The sequence below is a fragment of the Scomber scombrus genome, chromosome 12, assembly GCF_963691925.1.
Source record: "Scomber scombrus chromosome 12, fScoSco1.1, whole genome shotgun sequence".
NCBI classification, from domain to species: Eukaryota; Metazoa; Chordata; class Actinopteri; order Scombriformes; family Scombridae; genus Scomber; species Scomber scombrus.
In genome coordinates, this window is record NC_084981.1 from 15,966,620 (window position 1) to 15,987,787 (window position 21,168).

The following is a 21,168-nucleotide window of genomic DNA, read 5'->3' on the forward strand; positions in this document are numbered from 1 at the left end:
TGGAGGACCTTCAGTATAGAGTGGCACTCAGTCTGCAGTGCAGGTGACCAGCATGCTGAATCCTCTGTGAGAAAGTTCAAGTGAACTACACACTCATACTTGAATCAATTAACCACTAGTTTTTTTTATATCAAGGAACGGACAAAGAAATCACATTTCTTGATAAATTTAACATATGAGGTTGAAACTGGCTTAGGTTTAGCTCCTCTGATGCTCGTATTTACTTTGCTGCAGCTTTGAGGATTTTTCACCTCACTGATAAAGAGGTTACACATACATACATCAAAGCCGGAGATTGGGAGTTGAAATTGATTATTTTGTGAATGTCGTGACTCCTGGCTTTTTTTTTTTTGAGAGAGAAAGAGTACAGTGCAATATAGAGTACAGAGCCACGCACTAGAGAGCTGTGTCTCAGGAGGGAGAATGGGTTGTCTACTAATGTTAATTGGTGGTTCAATCACTGGCTCCTCCAGTCCACATGTGGCAGAATCCTTGGGCAAGATACTAAACCCCAAATTGCTCTCGAAGGCTGTGCTGTTGGTGTGTGAATGAGTATTAAATTAGATCCTGATGAGTAGGTTGGCACCAGGTTGGCATGGAAGCCTTTGCCATCAGTGTGTGATTGTATGTGTGTGTGAATGGATAAATGTTGACATTCGGTCCAAAGTGCTTTAAGTAGAATAGAAAGGTGCCATATAAATGCAGTCCATTTATCATTTCCATATGCTGTTCTGCATGGGTTCTATGAATCCACTGAGGACATGTATTAACAGTGATTGCGAGAAAAGGTCAAGTATAAACCTTTATCCAGCACATGAGCCTGTGCACCACTCAACACGAGAGTGTTATCACCGTGTCCTTTTTCGGCGATGAGGCGGTGATGCACTCCGCTGTCACGATGAGCAACCCCCTCAGGATTACTGCAGTGAACACAGAGTCCATCCGACAGCTGACATTTACCCAGAAACACCTGTCAGTCACAAGCACGTTCTGTCAGATGGATATACACACATTCGTATGTTCATTTAAACCAAATTCCTGTTTGTTCTTCTTTTTTTAATCCATCTAACAAGCACAATCTGTCTTTCACACATGTACAAATACATATACTTTCTCAGAGATCAGGGCGACACAGAGCCGTTCCTCCTGAGTTGAGCCCAATTTAACAGGGGACAGGCTCAACGGGCCATGATCCTCATCCCACAGATATGAGGGATTGTGATCTGTCAATCAGTATTGTGGAGCACAGCAGCAGGGTGAACAGTCTGCCATGTTCGATGCGACAGGAAAGCTTCCCCGCTCTGTTTAACAAGAGAAGATCTCTCTGATGTTATCAGGTAGATCACAGAGCTTCTGGATACAGCTGAGCGTTTTCAACTCTCAGCCTGCTTCCTCTAATCATTTTGGTGTAAAGAGAGGCAGTCTTTTCATCAGAATTTGGGTTTGTGAGTCATTTTTTGCGGGTGATGTAACTTCTCCGCTGTGTGCCAAACTTGTCACTGTGCTCTGTGCTTCATGCTCACTTTCATTTACACTCAGGAGAATTTATTTCCCCCTGAATATATTTTCTGCAGCCTCTTTCTTTTTTATGAAATCATTGATTTCCAGTGCTTTCGGCGCAGCAGGACACTTTCCTCATCAGCCCTGGCAGAAACACAAATAGAGAAAGGCTGCTAAATAATGCAGGAGCTGAAGCATCAATAAAAGAGACATGGGAGGCGTCAGATTAATGGCCAGGTTGTAAACTCTTTGAGGTCTTACCCCTGCTAATATTTGACTCCGACAAGGTTACACTATACAGCCGACAATCATTCATGTTGCTCAGCTGAGTGTTGACTTAAAATCCAGACTCTCTCTGTCAAAGACACAAGCCAGTTTACTGGAAGTGATTTTGCTGTCACTGAGCTGGGGGAAATGAGCACGGCTCAGCAGTGAGTAGAGGATGAGCAGAGCTACATTAGTGCAGTAAATTTCAATGCTGGAATAGTCTTTGCCAGTGATGACAATATTTACCTCTGCAAGATAACACTGTGAGAGTCAAAGAAGACTGTCCCAGCTTTCACGAGAGCTCCTTATTTCATGTGTTGTGTCAGGATTTATCGCATCCCGGGGAGCTGTTTGGCTCACGCTTTCCAGTGCAGTAAATGTTTACGGTGATGAGTAAGTCATCACTAAGGAGGGGGTGGTAGTGGGATGGGGGATTGTAAATATCTTGAAATGACTCATCTTTATTATTTCAGAAACAGCAATATGCTGAAAAAGCTTTACATCTGTACTGTCTCCCCTGAGATTCCCCTCTAATTGCAGAACTCTAATTGCAGAACTCTAATCTAAACGTGGCTAATTTAATACTCTTACACTGCTACGAATTTTGGGATTTATCGAGATGTTGTCAGTTTCAGAAAGAAAGGTCCATTTTGATTCGATCAGTGTATGAATTTAATTTTCACTCCTACATTTATTTAATATTACAAGCCCTGAAAACAAATCTTCTTAATTAGCTTTTTATTGTAGAACATTATGAGCGATGCTGTCCTTAAATAACTCACTATTTTCTGCCAAAGTTAGAACAGCTTTGGTAATTTCGTCTGCTTTTCTCACTGGTTTAAACTGATGTCATGTACTTCTGTGCTCCAATCAGAGTGAAGTAACGTTTGTATCAAAATGTAATAAAAGCATTATTCTGTGTAAAATCTTATAATAAAAAAAAAAAAACTAATAATTTCTAAGGATGTGTGTTCCCTGAACTTTAACTATGTTGCTTATTTAGTCATGAATATTTAGTGTTATAAAGAAGTACTTGAGATTTTTCAACAGCTTTAAAATGAACATAAAAAGTCTCTTTGTGGCTTTATGAATGTATAATACCCTGTATCTAAAATTACACTTTCTTCTCCTTCACTAATATTGGCTCTTTTCTCTCTTTTTGCTGTCATTTCACCAGGAGGTAGAGGTCAGTTCTCTCCCATTTTTGTTCCTCCAGCTGCCTTTGTACGACATCTTTGTCATTCATGACTCATTTCCTCATCTTTTTGTGCATTCTTATCTCTGCTTCTCTGTCACTCTCCTTCAACTTGCCCATTTTAATTAGAACAATTAATGTTGTAATTAAGTTAGGGGGAAAATTGTCAGAGCACTTAAAAGGCAGCTCAACCCCCCCCCCCCCAGATGCCATATGTCTCATATAGACATTGGGTGCGGATTTGCTAGGCTCATTTTCATGCAGATCTACAGCCACAGTATATACCTGTCTGTCTCCAGTGTGACTCACTTGGCTAATCATGCTGCAAGACTAATGTATGCATTAAAATCAATGTGCAATGATAATGTAAACTACTTAACTTCTCCTATATGGAGATGACAGAGTGTTACTATGTTATATTATCAATAACAATGTGTGCTCAAGTCTTACATGGTTTCTTATTCTCTGCAGTTGCTAATATTGTTTTCTTCATATTTTTGCAGGATGATTATGTGCGTACCTGGGATGAAAATCCAGGTTCTAATGAAAGTAAGTCTCATACCATCTTGTCTCTTTCTCACTGTCCCTGAACACTATTTTTTGCTAGTTTAATACAGTACTTTTCAGCAGATAAGCTAGATTTTTTAAGAGAAATAGTCATAACACATGCAATAATATCATTTCAGAAAAAAAAGATCTACTCTGAGCTCAAGAAAATGTAGCCGTGTGGCTCGAGGAATGTCAATCACACTGTTAAATGGATTGAAATGACATTTTCTACACATATCCACAGTGTCCAGAGGATGAAGCCTATTGGTGATTCTGTAACTTTACCTTTAGTGCCACTAAGGTCAGAATTGAAATTCCCCCAGTACACTGGTTTGAAAACGTCTGTGTTGCAGTGTGTGTCCATACTGTATATTTAGCTTTCTTAAAAAAGAAGGCTCAATGAGACTGCCTCTTTGAATAAATGATTGCATAAATAACCAAATACCTGAAACACATACCCAGCCACATGTACACTTTGTATTTAGTGCTAATTAGCAAATGTTAGCATGCTAACAACTTTATCTAAAATGCTGAATGTGGTTAACATTGATGTTGGCATTTAGCACAAGGTAGTTAATCTTGTGTTATATAGTTTTATGAACCTTTATGAACTTATAAACATGCAACACATTTATTGAATACAAAATAGATTTGCTTGATAAAATTACATAATATATATCCCTTGTCTGTGCTCAAAATGTGCCTTCATTGTGGCACAAATATAACTCCATACATATTTTGTGGTACAACTTGGGCTGTATGCTGATGCAGTGAAAGCAAAGCCACATGATTTATTGAAACTGAATATCATCACCCTGCACTCTAGTGTGGAGACAGAATCCATGGCCTGCAGTTGAACTGTGATGCTTCCCAGACCGTCAGTGCTTCATTGTATTAGACAGTGTTGTATTTGTTTTTTGTGTGGTCTCCTGCTGTCCTCTCTTGTAGGGGTTCTTCGGCGAAAAGGTTGAAAGATGTTAGCACTCTGTTTTATCTGCTCAAGTGGATCTGATGTGCCTCCCCCAGGAGATGCTCAACACTGGTTTGGCTTCAACAGATCACCACCACCCTCTGCTTCCTCCTTTTTCTCCCTCTGCTGCATTCGAGCAGGAGCTGTGCATATAGAACGACTGTCTGAGATGTCCTCCTAACTCCTGCTGAGACTCCAGACCTAATTGAGTCTCTGTCAGATGAAGTCATGACACAGAGTTGTGTCCTCAACCATTGTCGCTTGATTTGCAGCTTAAATGAAGTCGTCTGAATGGCAGAGTCCATTAGCGCAATTTCCAAGGGCTTAATGAAGGACTAATTATTGTTTCCAGTGAAAGGCCCGAGAGAAGTAAAAGCATGAGAAAAGAGTGAGATGGGGGTCGGGGCTTATATAGCTTGATTTAGTGTAAAGCAACTGACATCAACATTATTCCTGTCAACTCTAAGGTGGTTTGGTGATGAGGAAATTGTGGACTGTGGGAGAGAAGCCAAGTTGAATAGGAGAGGATCATGTGATGAAAATGAAAAGAGGAAAAATGAAAGGATATCTATGTGCTCTGGTCAATCTCTTAAGAGGAAGTTGTTTGTCCACTAAGAAGAATACAACAGCTGTATAATGTGTCACAAGTTGATGTGCATTTGAAAAGCTGCATTTATGATTTTAAATTTAAGATGAACCAGTCTTCTGAGAACAAATAAAGCCTGAAAATGTAACAGAAAAAATACTTAAATGTGATTTCACTGTCAGTTGCTAGTAAAGGCATAATGGAGAAGCTGCTTTTAAGCCAGTTCTGAAAATTCACATCCTAAGAAGTAATTTTGTAGTGTAGTCAGATTAAACTCCAAAATGTCAGTTCAGACAAGCAAAAAAAAATCCTGCAATGATTTTGTTCTGTAGGTTTTGAATGGGTGTCTTCCATCATCAGAAGATTACAAATCAAAGAGAAAAACCATGGGACTCCATGAGCCACCAGAACAACTTTAATGCTCCTTGACAAGTCTTTGGAATACAGGAAGTAGTGTATCCTATAAGAGTATGTACGTCAGGGTGGTTAATGGGTGTGTAGCGAGTCAGAGAATTTAAAAAATGTTGGCATTTTATGAAAAAAATTGGCATTGAACTTGATGCAGGTTTTTTGCCAAATTGTCCAATCTTGGCTTTATTGTCTGGCAATAGGGTTGAAATAAGAAAATTCCTTTTATCAACCCAACCAACATAGATCTCCTTCACAAGTGGCATCCACATAATGTTTAACTGTGTGTGCTCAGCTTTTATGAAACTTTGGTTAAGTTTTATATGCTTGCCTCAAGGTGTCAGATGACTAGTATTTTCAATTCACACAGCATAAAGCCATTCATCTATCTATTTCCCTTTCTCTCATTTTGACATGAGTGCGCTATCTCCCTACATTAATCTGCCTTCCTTTATGAGTGACCTAATGAAGCGCATGAGCAAAAAGTGGAGATGTGTCCCTCTGAGACATCTCTAAATCAGTGTGATGTCTTTATTCCCAATCTCAGACGAGCCTGCAGACCTCATTTCTCAGCCATGGCAGGCCAGACCACTGCACCCCCACATAGAGGAAGACAGCTTTTGAACTGTCCACACTCTTAACACACAGGCTCTGTTCACACTTACTATTAAAATCCATCTCAGTTGAATCAGTCACAAATGAACAGCTAATTACAGGTGTGAATGCACCCAAGACACATTTAGGATGAAAGTGAGATCTGATCACTCCAACCAAATTCGGAGGTGTTCTGGGCTGCATATGGCCACATTCTTTTAGTGAATGTGTCCTGGGCCATATTGAAGGGCCGCCTACTCAACTGATGTCCCCTGCGGAAGTACGTACTCATTTGTGCACCAACAGCGTCATATTTAAGTGCTGGTGACTAGAACAGAGAGTATGAAGTTAGCAGAAAAGCTGTGGATGTAGAAGTGCATTGTGAGTGCAGTGTTGGCTATTTGTCAGTGAATAAATGCTACAAATTCCTGTGTCCTGCTTTCCATCTGCTGGTTAAAGAGAAAGGGGCTAGCCCTGAAATGAGTGACAATGGGTTAGCTCACTTTAGGCAGACTGACCTTTAAAGTGAACCAGTTATTCTCATTGTAGTGACAATCTCAGCTGCTCTTAATAGTGAAATGTCTGGCTGCTGTTTTTTTGCTCGCCTCAGCACCGCATTTAGTCTGAGATCTGATCATAAGTGGTCACTCGAGAGGCATGTAGAGACGTATCCTAATACCTGGTGTGAATAGACTTTCCACTTGTGATCGGATCACCCAATATGCCTGTTAATAACAGGTGTGAACAGGGCCGCAGACAGTCACCGCCAACCAGGTGGAAATCTGAATTCAGGCACTGCAGTGGCTGACTCCACTTCAACTGGAGCTGGGCTGAACGAGGGAGTAACTTGCAGTCGTTTTCTACAGTTAATTCATCAATCCAACAACTGACTCTGCTCTGTGATTGAATCACCTCACTCTTGATACAGTAAACACAGCATAAGAATGGTTGTAATTTAGACTTGTAAGGACAAACAACTGTACACGCACGCATGCACGCACGCACACACGCCAGCACGCACGCACGCACGCACGCACGCACGCACGCACACACACACACACACACACGCACACACACACACTAATACTCAAGTGTTTGAGTAAAGCACTCAGAAAAAGACCTGATCTTTTTGTAGGTACACATTCAAGCCTACCTTGGTTTTCAGAAGCTTATCAGCCAGAGAGGCCAGGTAAATGGTGAATGGTGAATGGACCGTTTCTGGCCAGTCAGTTGCTTCAGATCAATGGCAGACAGCATGGAGATAGGAAAACTCGCTGAGTCCACACTCAACAAGGTCTATAGTTTAATACTTTTTGAAGCTACTGATGGATATTGGTGCTTAGGTAGCTCATATACACACACACAATAGATAACCATAAAACGCATTGTTTAATTCTACAGATGGTTGTTAAAACACAAGATTATCAAGCTACTCTTTCTTTTCCTTCCCTCTGCAAGACCTCTATGTTGCTATTAACACATTTGTACTCAACAATATCCTCCAAATCAGACCCTTCCCTCTGTAAGGAGTCTGTACCGCTCTTTGAGTGGATATATCTTCTATCTGTACTACAACTCTCAACCTCCAAAAGCAGCTGCTACAATCCTCCAGAGTGCTGTTGCCCTTCTCACCTTCACACTCTGTGAATTTGCCCAGTGTCACCCTGTACTGTGACCCCTCTACAGGCCACCTGGGGCTGTTTCTATCAAATTCAAAATCCACATACAAGGACGTGAAAGGATCAACATGATACTCTGATTCCAGTGGGGAGTCAGCCTCCTTACCCCACCACCATCTATTTTAAAATAATCTTTTCAAGACATGCCTCCTATCATCTTCCTGCTACTGAAACTCCTCTATTCATAATTCTGTAAATACTCTCAAAAATAAACCCTTCACATTGTATCTCTCTGTAGCTTGAATTTATGTTAGTATCATATTCAAAACTTAAAGCTGCACTGATAAAAACAAAATAATTATGTTAACAGGGATAGTTTGACAATTTGGTAAATTTGGTAAACTTATTTGCTTTCTTGCAGAGAGTTAAATAATGTCTGTACATTAAATATGAGACTGATGTGGAGCTAGCAGGCAATTAGCTTATCTTAGCATGACTGAAAGGAAGGGGGAAACAGCTGGTCTAAATTTGACTAGTTAACATGTAGTCTTGTTTGTTTCATCAGTACACAAACAGAAATGTATAGAGTTGCCAATTTGCAGACATGGAACAAAGTACTAACTGACCAATGAGAAAGAGTGCTAGACAGACATTTGTTGTTTTTTTAATATAATTATTGCAGTAAGAAACACCTGGAAGTAAACAAGTGCATAAGACATACCATATCCCATAGATTTGATTCCAAATAAAAGCTGTGATAAACCCACTGGACGCTGCCTACCCAGCAACCGAACAACAAAAAGACAAAGTTAGCATCTAGCTGGTGAATACATAATGGAGCATTTAGCAGCTAAAGAGCAAGACATTTCCTTCAGGAATTGGTGGAGAAAATAGAGCCTAAAGGAAAGTGAATACTGGACTTACATTTGCAAGGTCACCAGAAACATGACTCCAAAATGTTGCTCCATGTTTGTTGGATGTGTAAATAAGCAACTATTTGTAATACACTGACCTCAACAGCTTTATAAGGTGACAATATGTCAGTGTTTTGTATCTGCTTGTTGGTAACCTGACGCACCAGATGGTTTGTTACACATAACCATCTGAGAAGTCGTCCTTGGAAACTGTTTGGAAAAGTGCAGGCACCTTCAAAAAATACTTGGCAGGTAATTGGATGAACCGTCTGTTTATCATCACTGTCTATCAACATCTTACATTGTGAGGCAGCTGGACTTCCAAGATCACAAGACCACATGAGAATCCTCACAGGATGCTGATTGGTCCGAACTACTGGCGATTTGGACACAAGTGCATAACTTGAAGGCTGACAAGATGGATTCTAATGTGATCTCTTGCGAATCCAGCTGATGGATCGGCAAAGTGGCCAAAACATTTATTAATGCAATTTTGATTTTAGACTTTTTGTCTCCTGTTATATACGTTCTGATTGGTTTGGTTTTTTTTGTTTGTTTGTTTGTTTGTTTTGTTACTGTGGGAATTGAAGCCTATTTTTTAATATACTCAACTAACAATTGTAGACTACAGACACGTTTGGCATGTTTTGTCTTACCTAGAAGACAAGATAGCACTGACGATGTTAGAGGCTGAGTGTGTAAGTAGCAGATAAGAGGGTTGATGATCACGATGTGACCTGAGCGCTGTTTCTGTTATCCCCAATCTACAGGGATAAACCTCAATCTGGATTGGATTAGACTGAAGCACGGGGAGCCTAATTAGGAGAGGCTTATTGCTGCAGGCATCAGTCTAATAACGAAGGACAGACTTTCAAAAAGTAAAAATGGAAGTCAGTGTGTGCGTCTAGGGTTGAATAGAGAAAGAGGGGATGTGCTGAGTAAAAAGGCACAAAGAAGAAGAGCAACAATGAGAATGCATACTGTGGTGGAGATGTGCGTTTTTAAAAAAAAACAACAAAGGAATGTTGAAAAGATTGAGGAAAGGTAGACTGATAGAAATGATTGCTCAACAGGGGGGGGGGGGGGGGGTAGACTGAGAGGGAGAGAGTTCTCACCAGATTGAGCTGAAAATCACAGTCAACCCAGAAATGATTCCCGGACCGCTGAGAGCCTGTTGCTATGGGAACATCATCATCACAGGCACTGCTTTAATCCGTGGAAGCCTGTTAAGTTAACATGAGGCTCAGGCAGCCACCTTATGCTTCTGTACTCACAACACAACACTGTGCCAGCATTGTAGCTGCTCGCCTCCAACAAGATTTATTTACAAATGTTTTGCTATTAGAAGGCAGGATTATCCACTCTCTGTTTGTACACTGCTTCTTTTCATTTCTTTGGCTTATGTCTGGGTAAATAGTCATTGGATGGATTGCAAAATACATAGTCTTGCGTATTTGCCCCCCTGCCTACTGCACTTTATCCCCAATACTACCTTAATCTCCTCATCCTTTGTGTCAGAATCTATCCTAAGGGCTGAAAAGGCTGCTGTATGGTGGCCCTGAGGGTCAAAACACAACAACATTTCAGAAAACACAACAACATTTTTGATTACAGAGAGGGTTCGACAACACTTTTTTTTGTGATTGGACAGAACTGGTGTGTCTGCTTTGAATGACAGGAGGTTCAGGTTCCTCAGGCTTGCTAGCCATGCATTTCAGCTAACTGAGCAATGAATCGGAGCTCCAGCTGCAGCTGATGTTGCTGCTGCTTTTGGTGACTTTTTATGCCAGTATTGGACTGCAAATAATGGGTTTTGTTATGTGTTAGAGTGTAGACTGTTGTGTTTTTAAAAATGTTGTTCTGTTTCCTGAAATGCTGTTGTGTTTTGTGAAATATTGTTGATACACTGGTATGAAATTGACGGAGTAGTGATACTTAAAAATCTGCAAGGAAAAGAAAGGCTGGCAGCAACAAAAGGGGTGGGCTAAGAAGGAAAGGCAGAGACAGAGAGAAAAGCTGGGAGATGTGTTTGATACAGTACACTGAGATACTCTACACAATCAATGCCAACTGGGATAAGGGGCGACCAGAGAATAAGGCTCCACTGTTGACAGTCAAAATGGATGAGGAGTCTGCATCTGGGCATTAATGCCTTTGAGCCTCACTGTTTCTCCCCAGTAGAATGAGAGAGAGTCAGTCAGTTATACAACCAGCTCAGCCATGACAGGTGGGGGGGCTGGGGTGTATTGTTTTGGATTTGCTTCTCAAATCAGATATCTGTCAGTTTGCTTCAATAATCCTGTGATGTAGGCAGCATTAATGTATTCAGCCAACGGAGAGGACAAGAGACGAGAGCCTAAGCCCGCCTGCTAAATCACAATCGTGCCATAAAACAGAATACAGTAGGAGCAGGCAGGGGATGAATGGGTGCATGATTTAAAAGTCACCTCTGTCATATAGATGAAACCTGCAGTAGTAAAATTGTGAATAAGCTTTGTTCCGGTATACTTTAATGTAGGTGAAAAAAGGCCAGAGGAGTTGAGGAGAATAGAGTATGACATCCAACTCGGGCTCCGGGAGGTCTGCTTGGAACAGACAGCTGTGACATATGAGTGTGTGTGTGTGTGGTGCTGATACACGGTCCAGCATTAGTTGCTAGCAAAGAGTGTGATAGATGGGGCTGGATGAGCTGGCCATGGAGGCTACAGTACATTGAGAAAAGTATTTGCATAAGCAGGTCAGCTTAAGTGTCATGTTGAGTCTTAAAATCTTACTTAGATAAGCAAATAAAAGAAATCAGTCAGTGATGTGTGACAATTGCACTTTGCTCGAGCAAAATCTACTTTTTTTCCCAAATTGAATTACATTAACTTGAAACTATGTTTACATTATCCTAAAGATGATATTACAAAACTAAAAACAAGCACAGATGCCTTAAAAACTAACAAACTATATCCTGTTAGAAGTTATTTTATTTTCACAAATATATATTTTTTTAACTGTCTATAAAGCAAAAAAATGCCTCAAGATACACATTTGTTACAGTGCAAAAACAACAATTGTGTTCTCTGCTAATATGTTACACTCACTCACATTTATGATCAAATAGAGGAGAGGGGTTTGGGATTTGAGACTGGCAGGGAAAGGTAGAATGAGGAGCAGAAAACGATAGAGCCAGAGGTATAAAGTGAATCAGTGAGGATACTGCAATATACATCTCATATTCTATTTTCTCCCAGATGTAGACACCACCAAGGACCCCTGTCAAAAGGTTAAGTGCAGCCGACACAAGGTGTGTATCGCCCAGGGCTACCAGAGAGCTGTGTGCGTCAACCGCAAGAAACTTGAACACAGGTGAGTGTGTGTTGCTCCTGGGCAAGTACTGACTAACTAAGTCCCAAAACAAGACGTACCTGTAGTCAAACTTTCTCTCTGTTCATGCTCGCTAACACGAGGTCAACACAACCAAAATTACAGTCAGTGGCTTTGCTGGTCTGGGATGTGTTTCCCTGCTGGCTACAGTGGTCATAGAAAAGCTTGTTTGTGCATCGATGCAGTTCGACTGCCTGCTGTTTAATGATAAGCTAATACATTCAGGCAACATGGCGGAGGGCTGTTTGCTAGACCTTCATGTTCAGGTTGGTGCTGCTCTGTCTGTACTCAGAATTAGCAAACAGTTGCTGTCTCAGCTGGACTTTGTGAGCTTCAAGTGTTTATGCATTATCTGTCCTGCAGACTCAAGCAGCCTGTGCTCAGGTCTCCTGACGGAAACTGTCAGCCCTGTCCCATCTCTTCTACCGGGCCTGTGTGCGGATCAGACGGACACAACTATGCCTCGAAGGTACACTGAAACAAATGAATACCCACAGGGCTAGGCAATAATGGAATGGAATAATGGAAACATTTTTCTTTTAATATCATGATACTGACTTTTACAATATTGTCTTGCCCTACATGATTTATACCTAGCTTATACCTGAATCAAATACAAGCCTAATAAGGATTAATCAAGTGTGAGAGGCTTATATTAAGGGGAAGACATCCCTCCTTCCCAATGTTGAGATGGTATTAAATTATCTCTGCTAAAATAGTTTGCTTATAAAATGAAATTATTTTGAAATATAAGAAACAAATTGGACCTGCCTGTCTTCATGACATTTCTTGATTTTCGATCATTTAACCCCATTGATATGTTGCTGTTTAAATTGACGTATATTAAAGCTGCTCTTATCAATCATTTTTATATTAACTGATTAACAAACATATATTTTTAATGTTAGTCAACGTAATGATTAAACAAAAGAACTCCTGCCACATGCTCAACTCAAAGTAAACAGAGATATCAGCACTTACACATCACTGTATATTATCACTTGAATGGTACACAGCAGCACAAGCAAGGGACGCATTTCAGCCTGAGGCTTTCCTTAGTGTTGCTGTCACAATTGTGGGTTGACCTTATAACACAGCAGCCAGGGATTTTCTGGTGATTAAACCCAGCTGAAACACATCATCTCAACAGGCATCATAAATCAGAAAAAAAACAAGAAAAACTGACAAGAAAGCACCTAAGATGTTCCTGGTGTTGTTATGTGACTGGTGACCACAAAACAACCTAAGACAACACATTTTGAAATGTTGTTAAAAAAAACCATTCTGTGTTAATTCAGTAATTACAAAAGCTTGATAATGACCAATAAATTATATATTGCACATGTAAATGTACCATAAAGCCTGTGTGACAAATCAGTCAAGGTAATGACATTTATATTTTTCTGTAAATAGAAAAGAAATGAAGGGAGGTAAATAATCACTGTGCATAGGTGGAGGGGGGATATCATTGGCAGTGGTACTGTAGAGCATACCTCAGCATAAAAAGTGAAAATTATTCCCATGTAGATGTGAATTCAGCATCACATATGTTCTGTAATATATGCATTGTAATCAGTTGTGGTAATAAAAATGTCTACAATAGTCCATACCTATTAATAGACCTGTGCAGCGAAATTGCACAGTACTTGAATAAAAATATGTGTATCAGATACTGGTACATCTGTTCACAGCTTCGACTCTGTTATATATGTGCTAATATAATGTATTATGCATTGTAGGGTAAATAGTGATGAAATAGTCAGAGCTGAGCAGTGTGAAGAGAAGAATCTCGCAGGGGGTGCAGAGACAAAGAGCCATGATATATAGCCTCAAGAGGACCAATTGTTGGCTTGTCATGACAGAATCCCATGTGTTATTGATTTATGCTTTGTCTTTTGGATCACTATTCCTGACCTTGTATGCATGTAGAGGTTGGAAAGCGCATCCAGGAACAAGTCTCAAATTTGAATTAAGGCGTACAGTTGGTCACCTCATGAATAGTTGATCTGTGTTGCAGCAATAACTCATTTTACTTCACCTTTGTGTCCCTTTGTCGATATTGTTGGTGTATGTGTGTGTGTGTGTGTGTGTGTGTGTGTGTGTGTGTGTGTGTGTGTGTGTGTTTGCATTGCAGTGCAAGCTGGAGCAGCAGGCGTGTCTTACAGGGAAGGATCTTACCATGAAGTGTTCAGGTCTGTGTCCTTGTCCAACCGCTGCGCCTGCTTCCAAGGAGAGTAAACATGGTAAGATCAAACACACACAATAACCATGACAAAAAATAATCTGGAAAAATATATTAAATATGAATTCATCAGTAATAACTACAATACAAGGCTTCTTATCACTCGTTTTCAGTGTGTCTCACAAACGTGCACAATGTTAGCACAGCAATCATCACAGCAGCAATGAATAGGTTCAACAAATATCATATTCTTCCTCTCCCTCTGGCCTCCACAGATAGCTGCACTGGACAGGATCTGGCTGATCTTGGGGAGCGTCTGAGAGACTGGTTCCAGCTACTGCAGAGCAATGCCAAGCAGAACAACAACAGCAAGCCTGGGGCCAGAACCACTGCAGCCAACACCGCATCAGGTTAGAGCTAATACTTAATGAATCCCAACGGCATGAGGAAGGAGTTACAATAGTTACATCCTATTATATCTCAGTCTAGAGACCCAGGTGCTAATACTTTTGGCAGTTGTGGCACAGAAACCCACAGTAAATCAATTCTGGTGGCCTTTCACAAGGTATTTTCTGCCTCAAGACATTTTCCCCAGCTTTTATCAATTGTCCAACTTCCACACATCTGTAGCTCAGCAGCCTGTCACTCTAAATGTTCTTTCATATGATGGTTTGAGACGCCGACAAGAAGCCTGAGTCACTTAAGCTAGCCTTATGCTCCATGCCCTGAAGAAGTAGCAATCCTTTATTAAGATGCAGTTTACGAAGTTTGAAGACCAATTGGACACCATCAAAAAAGGTAACACAGAACTCAAATGAGATAAAAAAGAAAAAAAAAGCTGAAAGCAGAATATACAAAGAGCTTTCCACCCACTTGACCAAGATGGAACCAGCTTTTCAGAAGACATGTTTCACAAATGAAACTAGCTACACGGCACTAGAGGACAGGTCCAGCAGAGACAATATTCACATTATTAACCTACCAGAGAAAGATTGGCTATGCATCAGGGTTTGTTTCAAACTTGCTCACTAAATGGTTCCCTACTCTTTGCCCTACTATTTATTAGTCACACCTTAAACACTGATAAACACTGATTGGCAAACTGACACTACTATACTGCAACTGTGGCTGCATTCAATTTGCAATTTTCATTCAAAAGGTGCCTGACGGTTGTTGTTAGTCTATCCTTAACAATAATTGAAAGCTATGGAAATGAATACAGCCAAATTACCTACGTTAAAACAATATTTATGAACAGAAAATTGCATTTTTGGGTTTTTTTCCCTCCAAACCAATATAGTTCAAATTTCTTTGAAACAGTATGTATGTATGCAAGATTTCTCAGACATTATTGGTGCTGACATGAATACCTCCTTGATCCCTCACTTGATAGATCCAGTGCACCACCTCAGCATACTCATCCCTCTACAGTTGCATTTCAAGGTCTGATTAGTGATTTCAGTCTCACTCTTTTATTTAGAGCCATAAACCCTTCTTCAAAGACAATATAGTTTATATTCAGAGAGGCATTAAAACCTATTCAAGGATAGATTATTTACTGGCTTCTGTGGCTTTATTTTCTCAAATTCACTCTGCTGTCCTATCCTTTATTTGACCATAGTGTAATCACTTCATAGTTTACACTAGCCGATACTCCTACCAAGGCTACAAGATGGTGCTTTAACACCATGTTACTTAAAAACAATGATTATTCGGAACATTTCAGAAATACCTCTAAAAAGAGAGAGAATGCCAACTCAGTAGAGAGTCCTCAAGTCCTATGGGGTGCAATTTAAGGATTTGTAAGAAACACAATCTCCTTTGCTTCTCACCTTAATCGAACAAGACTGGGAAAAATAAATACACTCGAGAATGATTGGCAAAAGCTGGAACATGACCAGCAAGGGGTTGGTTTTACTGAGGATAGGAAAAAGGAAATCAGTTCAGTCAGAGTAAACATGAATAATATATTAAGAACAACAGCTGAATTCCAAATCCATAGGACCAGGAGAAATTATTATTTGATAGGTTCAAAACCAAGTCAGATTCTTGCACTGAGAAATGTGAAAAATATTCTAACGTCATGACTACTAGCTCAGAGCAGAAGTTCTAACTGCTCCCAAAGAATTAAACACAGTTCCACTCATTTTATTCTAAGTTGTACAGGTCTGAAATAACATTGGATGATGTTACAAGATTTAAAAATTCCCATTCTCCGCCAAGAGGATGCTGAACACCTTGGAGAACCAATCACTCTGACTGAACTGAAAAATGCCATAGCTAAAATGAAAAAAAGGAAAATTGCCAGGATGGATGGATCCCTCCGGGGTGTTATGTCACATTTTGGGAGGAACTAGGACAATACTTTTGAGCCATGATTCATAGATCTATTGATGTGGGTGCCTTTTTCAATAACACGAATTCTGCTTTAATTGCTGCACTGTCCAAACCCAACAAGGACATCACAAAATGCAGCAATTATAGACCATTATCTATCTTTAATGCTGAAATGATTTATTTTTTTGCCTGTATCTTGGCCCCCCATTTACAATATCATAAAATTCATTCATTGTGATGAGACCGGTTTTATGAAAACACGGCTTCCATCTGATAATGTCCTTGACTACTCCATGTCATTCATACTGCCAACGATATAGCTTCCCCATGTGCTGCTATGAGCTTTGATGCAGAAAAGGCTTTCAATAGGGTAGGAGGGGTATACTTACAGGAGATCTTGCAGTGTTTTAATTGGGTTTGAATGTCATTAAATTATTCCATTTATCATATAATAACCCATCTGAAATGATAAACACTAATGGCATGATATCATCTAAGGTTATCTTATTATGCTTTTGCCGATAGAGCTGACCTTTATTAAGCCTTCCCACTCAGAAAATTCCTCAACATCCATCAATCGCTTTCAATGACACCACTCATTCTATATCATTGTATGCTGATGACTGTTATTATACTTTCCCTGTCTGGGAAATCAACATTATTTCTGATAACACATAAAACTGACAATTCACCAATGTTACAAATCAAATGGTTGTCTTTCAGTTCCTAATTTTAAACATTATTTTTGGTCATTTGTCTTGAGACCATTATCAGATTTGCTTGATCCTGATTCTGTAGCTTGTTGTAAACCAGTAGAGAGTAATCTACCATACCCACATAGACTGAAAGATATGATTTGCTCTGCTGTCTCTTTGAAACATGTTAAACTATGTCTTGGCCTCATAATGAGTTTCCTTTTGTCAGTATGGTATCTTGCTGAGAAAGAATCTAATTGTACATGTAAATGGAGTCTTAATAGCCCAATCTTCAATAACTATTCTCTTCTCAACGTGGGAGTCCTATTTACATACCCAGCCTGGAGTACTAAAGGTGTCCATACTTTTGCCAACATTTATAATGAGAACCGGCTCCCCAACCTTAATGATCTCAATCTTTTTTTGATAACTCAACTGCAATATTCCATGAAAACATACAGAGTGCTATGAGACACTCCACTTATCACCCAACAAAGAGCTAAAAGAGGTTTGGTATCACAACTATATTCATTCTTCTGGATTACCTATAAAGTTCTATTCACTATACATCTATGGACTAAGGATCGGAAGCACTACATTAGAGAGGATCCACTTAACTGGGAGAAGATATGACAACACAGATCATCAGCAGATTCATTGCAACTATTTTCAGAGGACTTACCCACTCTGAGGAAGCGTTATCTCATGAAATGGTTATTATCTCCAAGCTGCACTTTGTGCCCAAATGGGCTTACAGGTTCTTGCATGTACATGTCTTTTGGATGCAAGAATGTGAGGCTTTTTTGGGGTGAGGTTTGTACTGGACGTAACTGTCCCATGCTCGCTCACTGTGCTACTCTTCAATGATACCTCCTCACTAGAATTAATATGTTTGAATAGATGTATTTGCTTAATGGGCATAATTGCTGTCTTTATCTCGGAAACCTCCACATAAAGTTACAAGAGCTTGATGAATGAACACATCCTTCACATTAAAATATAGCTATCAACTGTAAGAATGCATGGTGCCGTAGCTGGTGTGATAGCAGAGAAAGTCAGGGAATTGTTGTAATCAACATTACTATCTATTACTACATTTTGGATGCTTGTGTCCTGTTTTTTGTTTTTGTTTTGTGTGTATTGTTCTTGTTTTTATGTATCTGAAGAAAAAAGGCAATAAAAAGTTAATCGTAAAAAGACATACTACAATAATTGTTTCATGCAATGACTGCAACTGGAAAAGCAAAAAGTTCAACAAGGAAAATTAAGTTCTCACAAATTCAGCTTTACGTTTTGTTGGTGTTTCATCCACCTCCGGGTTTTATGAAGTTCTCACTGGATACATCTTGCAACGACTTGAAAACATTACAGGGCTGGAAACTCAAAACTCTTGGGTGGATGGATCAAGATTATGTTGCATCACTTACAGCACGCTGTGCTTCAAAGCAACAGGAAGTGAGCCTCAGGATCTGGTTGGCAGCACATTGATGCCTGATAAGCACTAAGTCTTAACCAAGATTTAAAATCTGAGTTGGAAAATTCTCATAATGGGCTAAAATAAGTTCTCATTTCTAATGCTGTTTTCACTGATTTTTTAAAACTGTCTTTAGTGAAGAAAATGATAAATATAGTGGATTTACACTGGGAACAAGAAATATTTCTGAGCACTCTGGCATGGTTTAATTTTTCCATTTGTGCAGCTGTCCCCTGAAAAAAATGAATATTTGTTTGTTTGCCTATCTTTGTGTTTGCAGTGTTGGACAGGAGCCTGGTGGCCAGCTGTAAGGACTCCATAGGCTGGATGTTTTCCAAGCTGGACACCAATAGCGACCTGTACTTGGACCAGGCAGAGCTGGCTGCCATCAACCTGGACAAATACGAGGTCTGCATTCGGCCCTTCTTCAAATCCTGTGACTCCTTCAGGGACGGCAAGGTCTCCACTGCTGAATGGTGCCTCTGTTTCTGGAGAGAGAGTGAGTATTATGAAGAGCTTTATATCTTCACTTGCCTGTGTGCTGACATATTCCCCTTGGTGCACGCATTCAAACTTCAAGGCGCTCAGCTGCCCTTAGGATGGCCAGTTCTGTGTTGTTGTGTTGCGCCGGTCACTATTTGTCATCCTACTCATCTTCCTGTTCCCCTGCGAGGCAAAATGGTCACCGTAAGCCACTAAAAACATTCCTGCTGCTTGCTGACAGCCTCTTTTTCCCAGAGCTCTTGGAGATTGCGCCTGTCAGCCAACCAGCCAAGCAGAAACTAGGTCCAGCTACCGAGTTTTTCTTTTAAATGGAAAATACAAAGGGAATGCATTGGAAATGATGTTAAAACTGAAGTAGGTCATTGGAAAACATTGATTACATTTATAAGATAATTCAGTTTGTGATTGCTGATTGTCTAGATTGTGCTCTATTTTTTCTTTTTTCTTCTTTTAAATAAAGACCATGCCTTGTTTTGTTTCAGAGCCGCCCTGCTTGGCTGAACTCGAGAGGATTCAAGTACTAGACGGCGGCAAAAGAAAGTTTGGTAGGTATCTGACTTCTTGTAAGAGCATTACAGACCAACTGGATCCGTCTTTCTTGGTCGAGGGTTTTAATCAACCAGATCACAAGCAGGAAGCAGGGATTAGTTCCTGATCAGCCTTGTGGATTAGAACTTGATACTGACAGACGGCAAAGGAAGGCAGTCATAAGTGTGTGTTGCATGTATGTGTGTGTATGTGTGTTTGTGTGTAAGTGGGTAAATATGTGCACTGCAGATTTTGGCTAGCTGACTGGGCTCTGAGTCAGGACTCTCCAAGGACACAGAGCGACAAGCAGAGGGCAGGCCGCCAGCCCGAAACTCAGATGTTCCCTTGAAAGACTAGATGGACAGTTCTGTTTTGCCCCGTCTCATTAGTGTCACACTTCATTGTGTTTTTCACATTAAAAAATATCCCTGAAGTATTTCATTTTATGACAAATTCATCCATCTCTGAAGAGATGCTGCCTCATTGATAAACACAACTTTCGTACTGTTGTGCCTTTTCCTGTCTTTCTGCACTCTTTTGTGAACACACGCTGTATTTCCTATTCATGTAACAGTTCAGAAATGAAAAAAGTTTCCAATCTTGTGTTCTCCTTATCCCATGATGATTAGCTATCTATCCCCACACACACACCCTAAAAAAACCCAATATGCTGACTTAATACTTATTCTGTATCTTGCTCTGTGAACATATTTGTATTCATGGAATATGGAATTGGCTGCCACATATGCTGCATGCATTACATTCTCACTTGGGCTCAGTGCCATGTATAATAAGGCATGATGCAGGATGTGTTCGTCTACTTTTGCCTTCATGGGGTTTAGAGAGAATAGACGACATGTAAGGTAAGGCTGCCTCATCGTACCTCACTCTTGTTTGAATTTATTTTTGTGTGTGTGTGCTTGTGAATGCCAGGTCGATTCATCCCTAGCTGTGATGAAGACGGCTACTACAGGAAGCAGCAGTGTGACAGGGGAGAGTGCTGGTGTGTGGACCAAAATGGCGGAGAAGTAGCAGGATCTAGGATTCGTGGCAAGCCAGATTGCGGTATGTATGTCCCTTCAACTGTCAATATATGAATAGAAATTGAACTTGGGAGCTCCATTAAGCGAGAAAAAAGAAAAACACTCAAAAATCAGCCCACTTCTCCACAACACCCCCACATGCATTCTGCACAAGGCTTCCTTTATGTTAAAGGACTTAGGCCCCCTGCAACATAACTCACTGCAGAGACCAGTGCCACATTCATGTGTCCGGAGTCATTTGCATTCTAAAGCGTCGCTTGTCGCTGTGAGAAAAGTCTTTCAAGATAAATGAGGGCTGGTTGGACTAAACCTGCTCCTGATAAGAATGGGTCCCCTGGCAAGGTTTAGAAATAGCTATTAAAATCCAGACAAAGTCAAACACATGCCCTTATTTTGCCATAGAAGTCAATGTTGATTTGAATTTGAATGTT

General features: G+C 40.2%; 1 protein-coding gene across 1 annotated transcript in view; it reads left to right on the plus strand.

Annotated features, from left to right (window-relative positions):
• Window positions 1–21,168, plus strand: part of spock2 (SPARC (osteonectin), cwcv and kazal like domains proteoglycan 2) — a 31,018-nt gene that overhangs the window by 8,750 nt on the left and 1,100 nt on the right. The window contains exons 2-10 of the mRNA XM_062430134.1: window positions 2,945–2,953; window positions 3,466–3,511; window positions 11,842–11,956; window positions 12,338–12,443; window positions 14,109–14,217; window positions 14,432–14,566; window positions 18,943–19,161; window positions 19,649–19,711; window positions 20,628–20,759. Coding sequence (XP_062286118.1) covers window positions 2,945–2,953; window positions 3,466–3,511; window positions 11,842–11,956; window positions 12,338–12,443; window positions 14,109–14,217; window positions 14,432–14,566; window positions 18,943–19,161; window positions 19,649–19,711; window positions 20,628–20,759 — 934 coding nt within the window. The remainder of the gene's footprint in view (window positions 1–2,944; window positions 2,954–3,465; window positions 3,512–11,841; window positions 11,957–12,337; window positions 12,444–14,108; window positions 14,218–14,431; window positions 14,567–18,942; window positions 19,162–19,648; window positions 19,712–20,627; window positions 20,760–21,168) is intronic.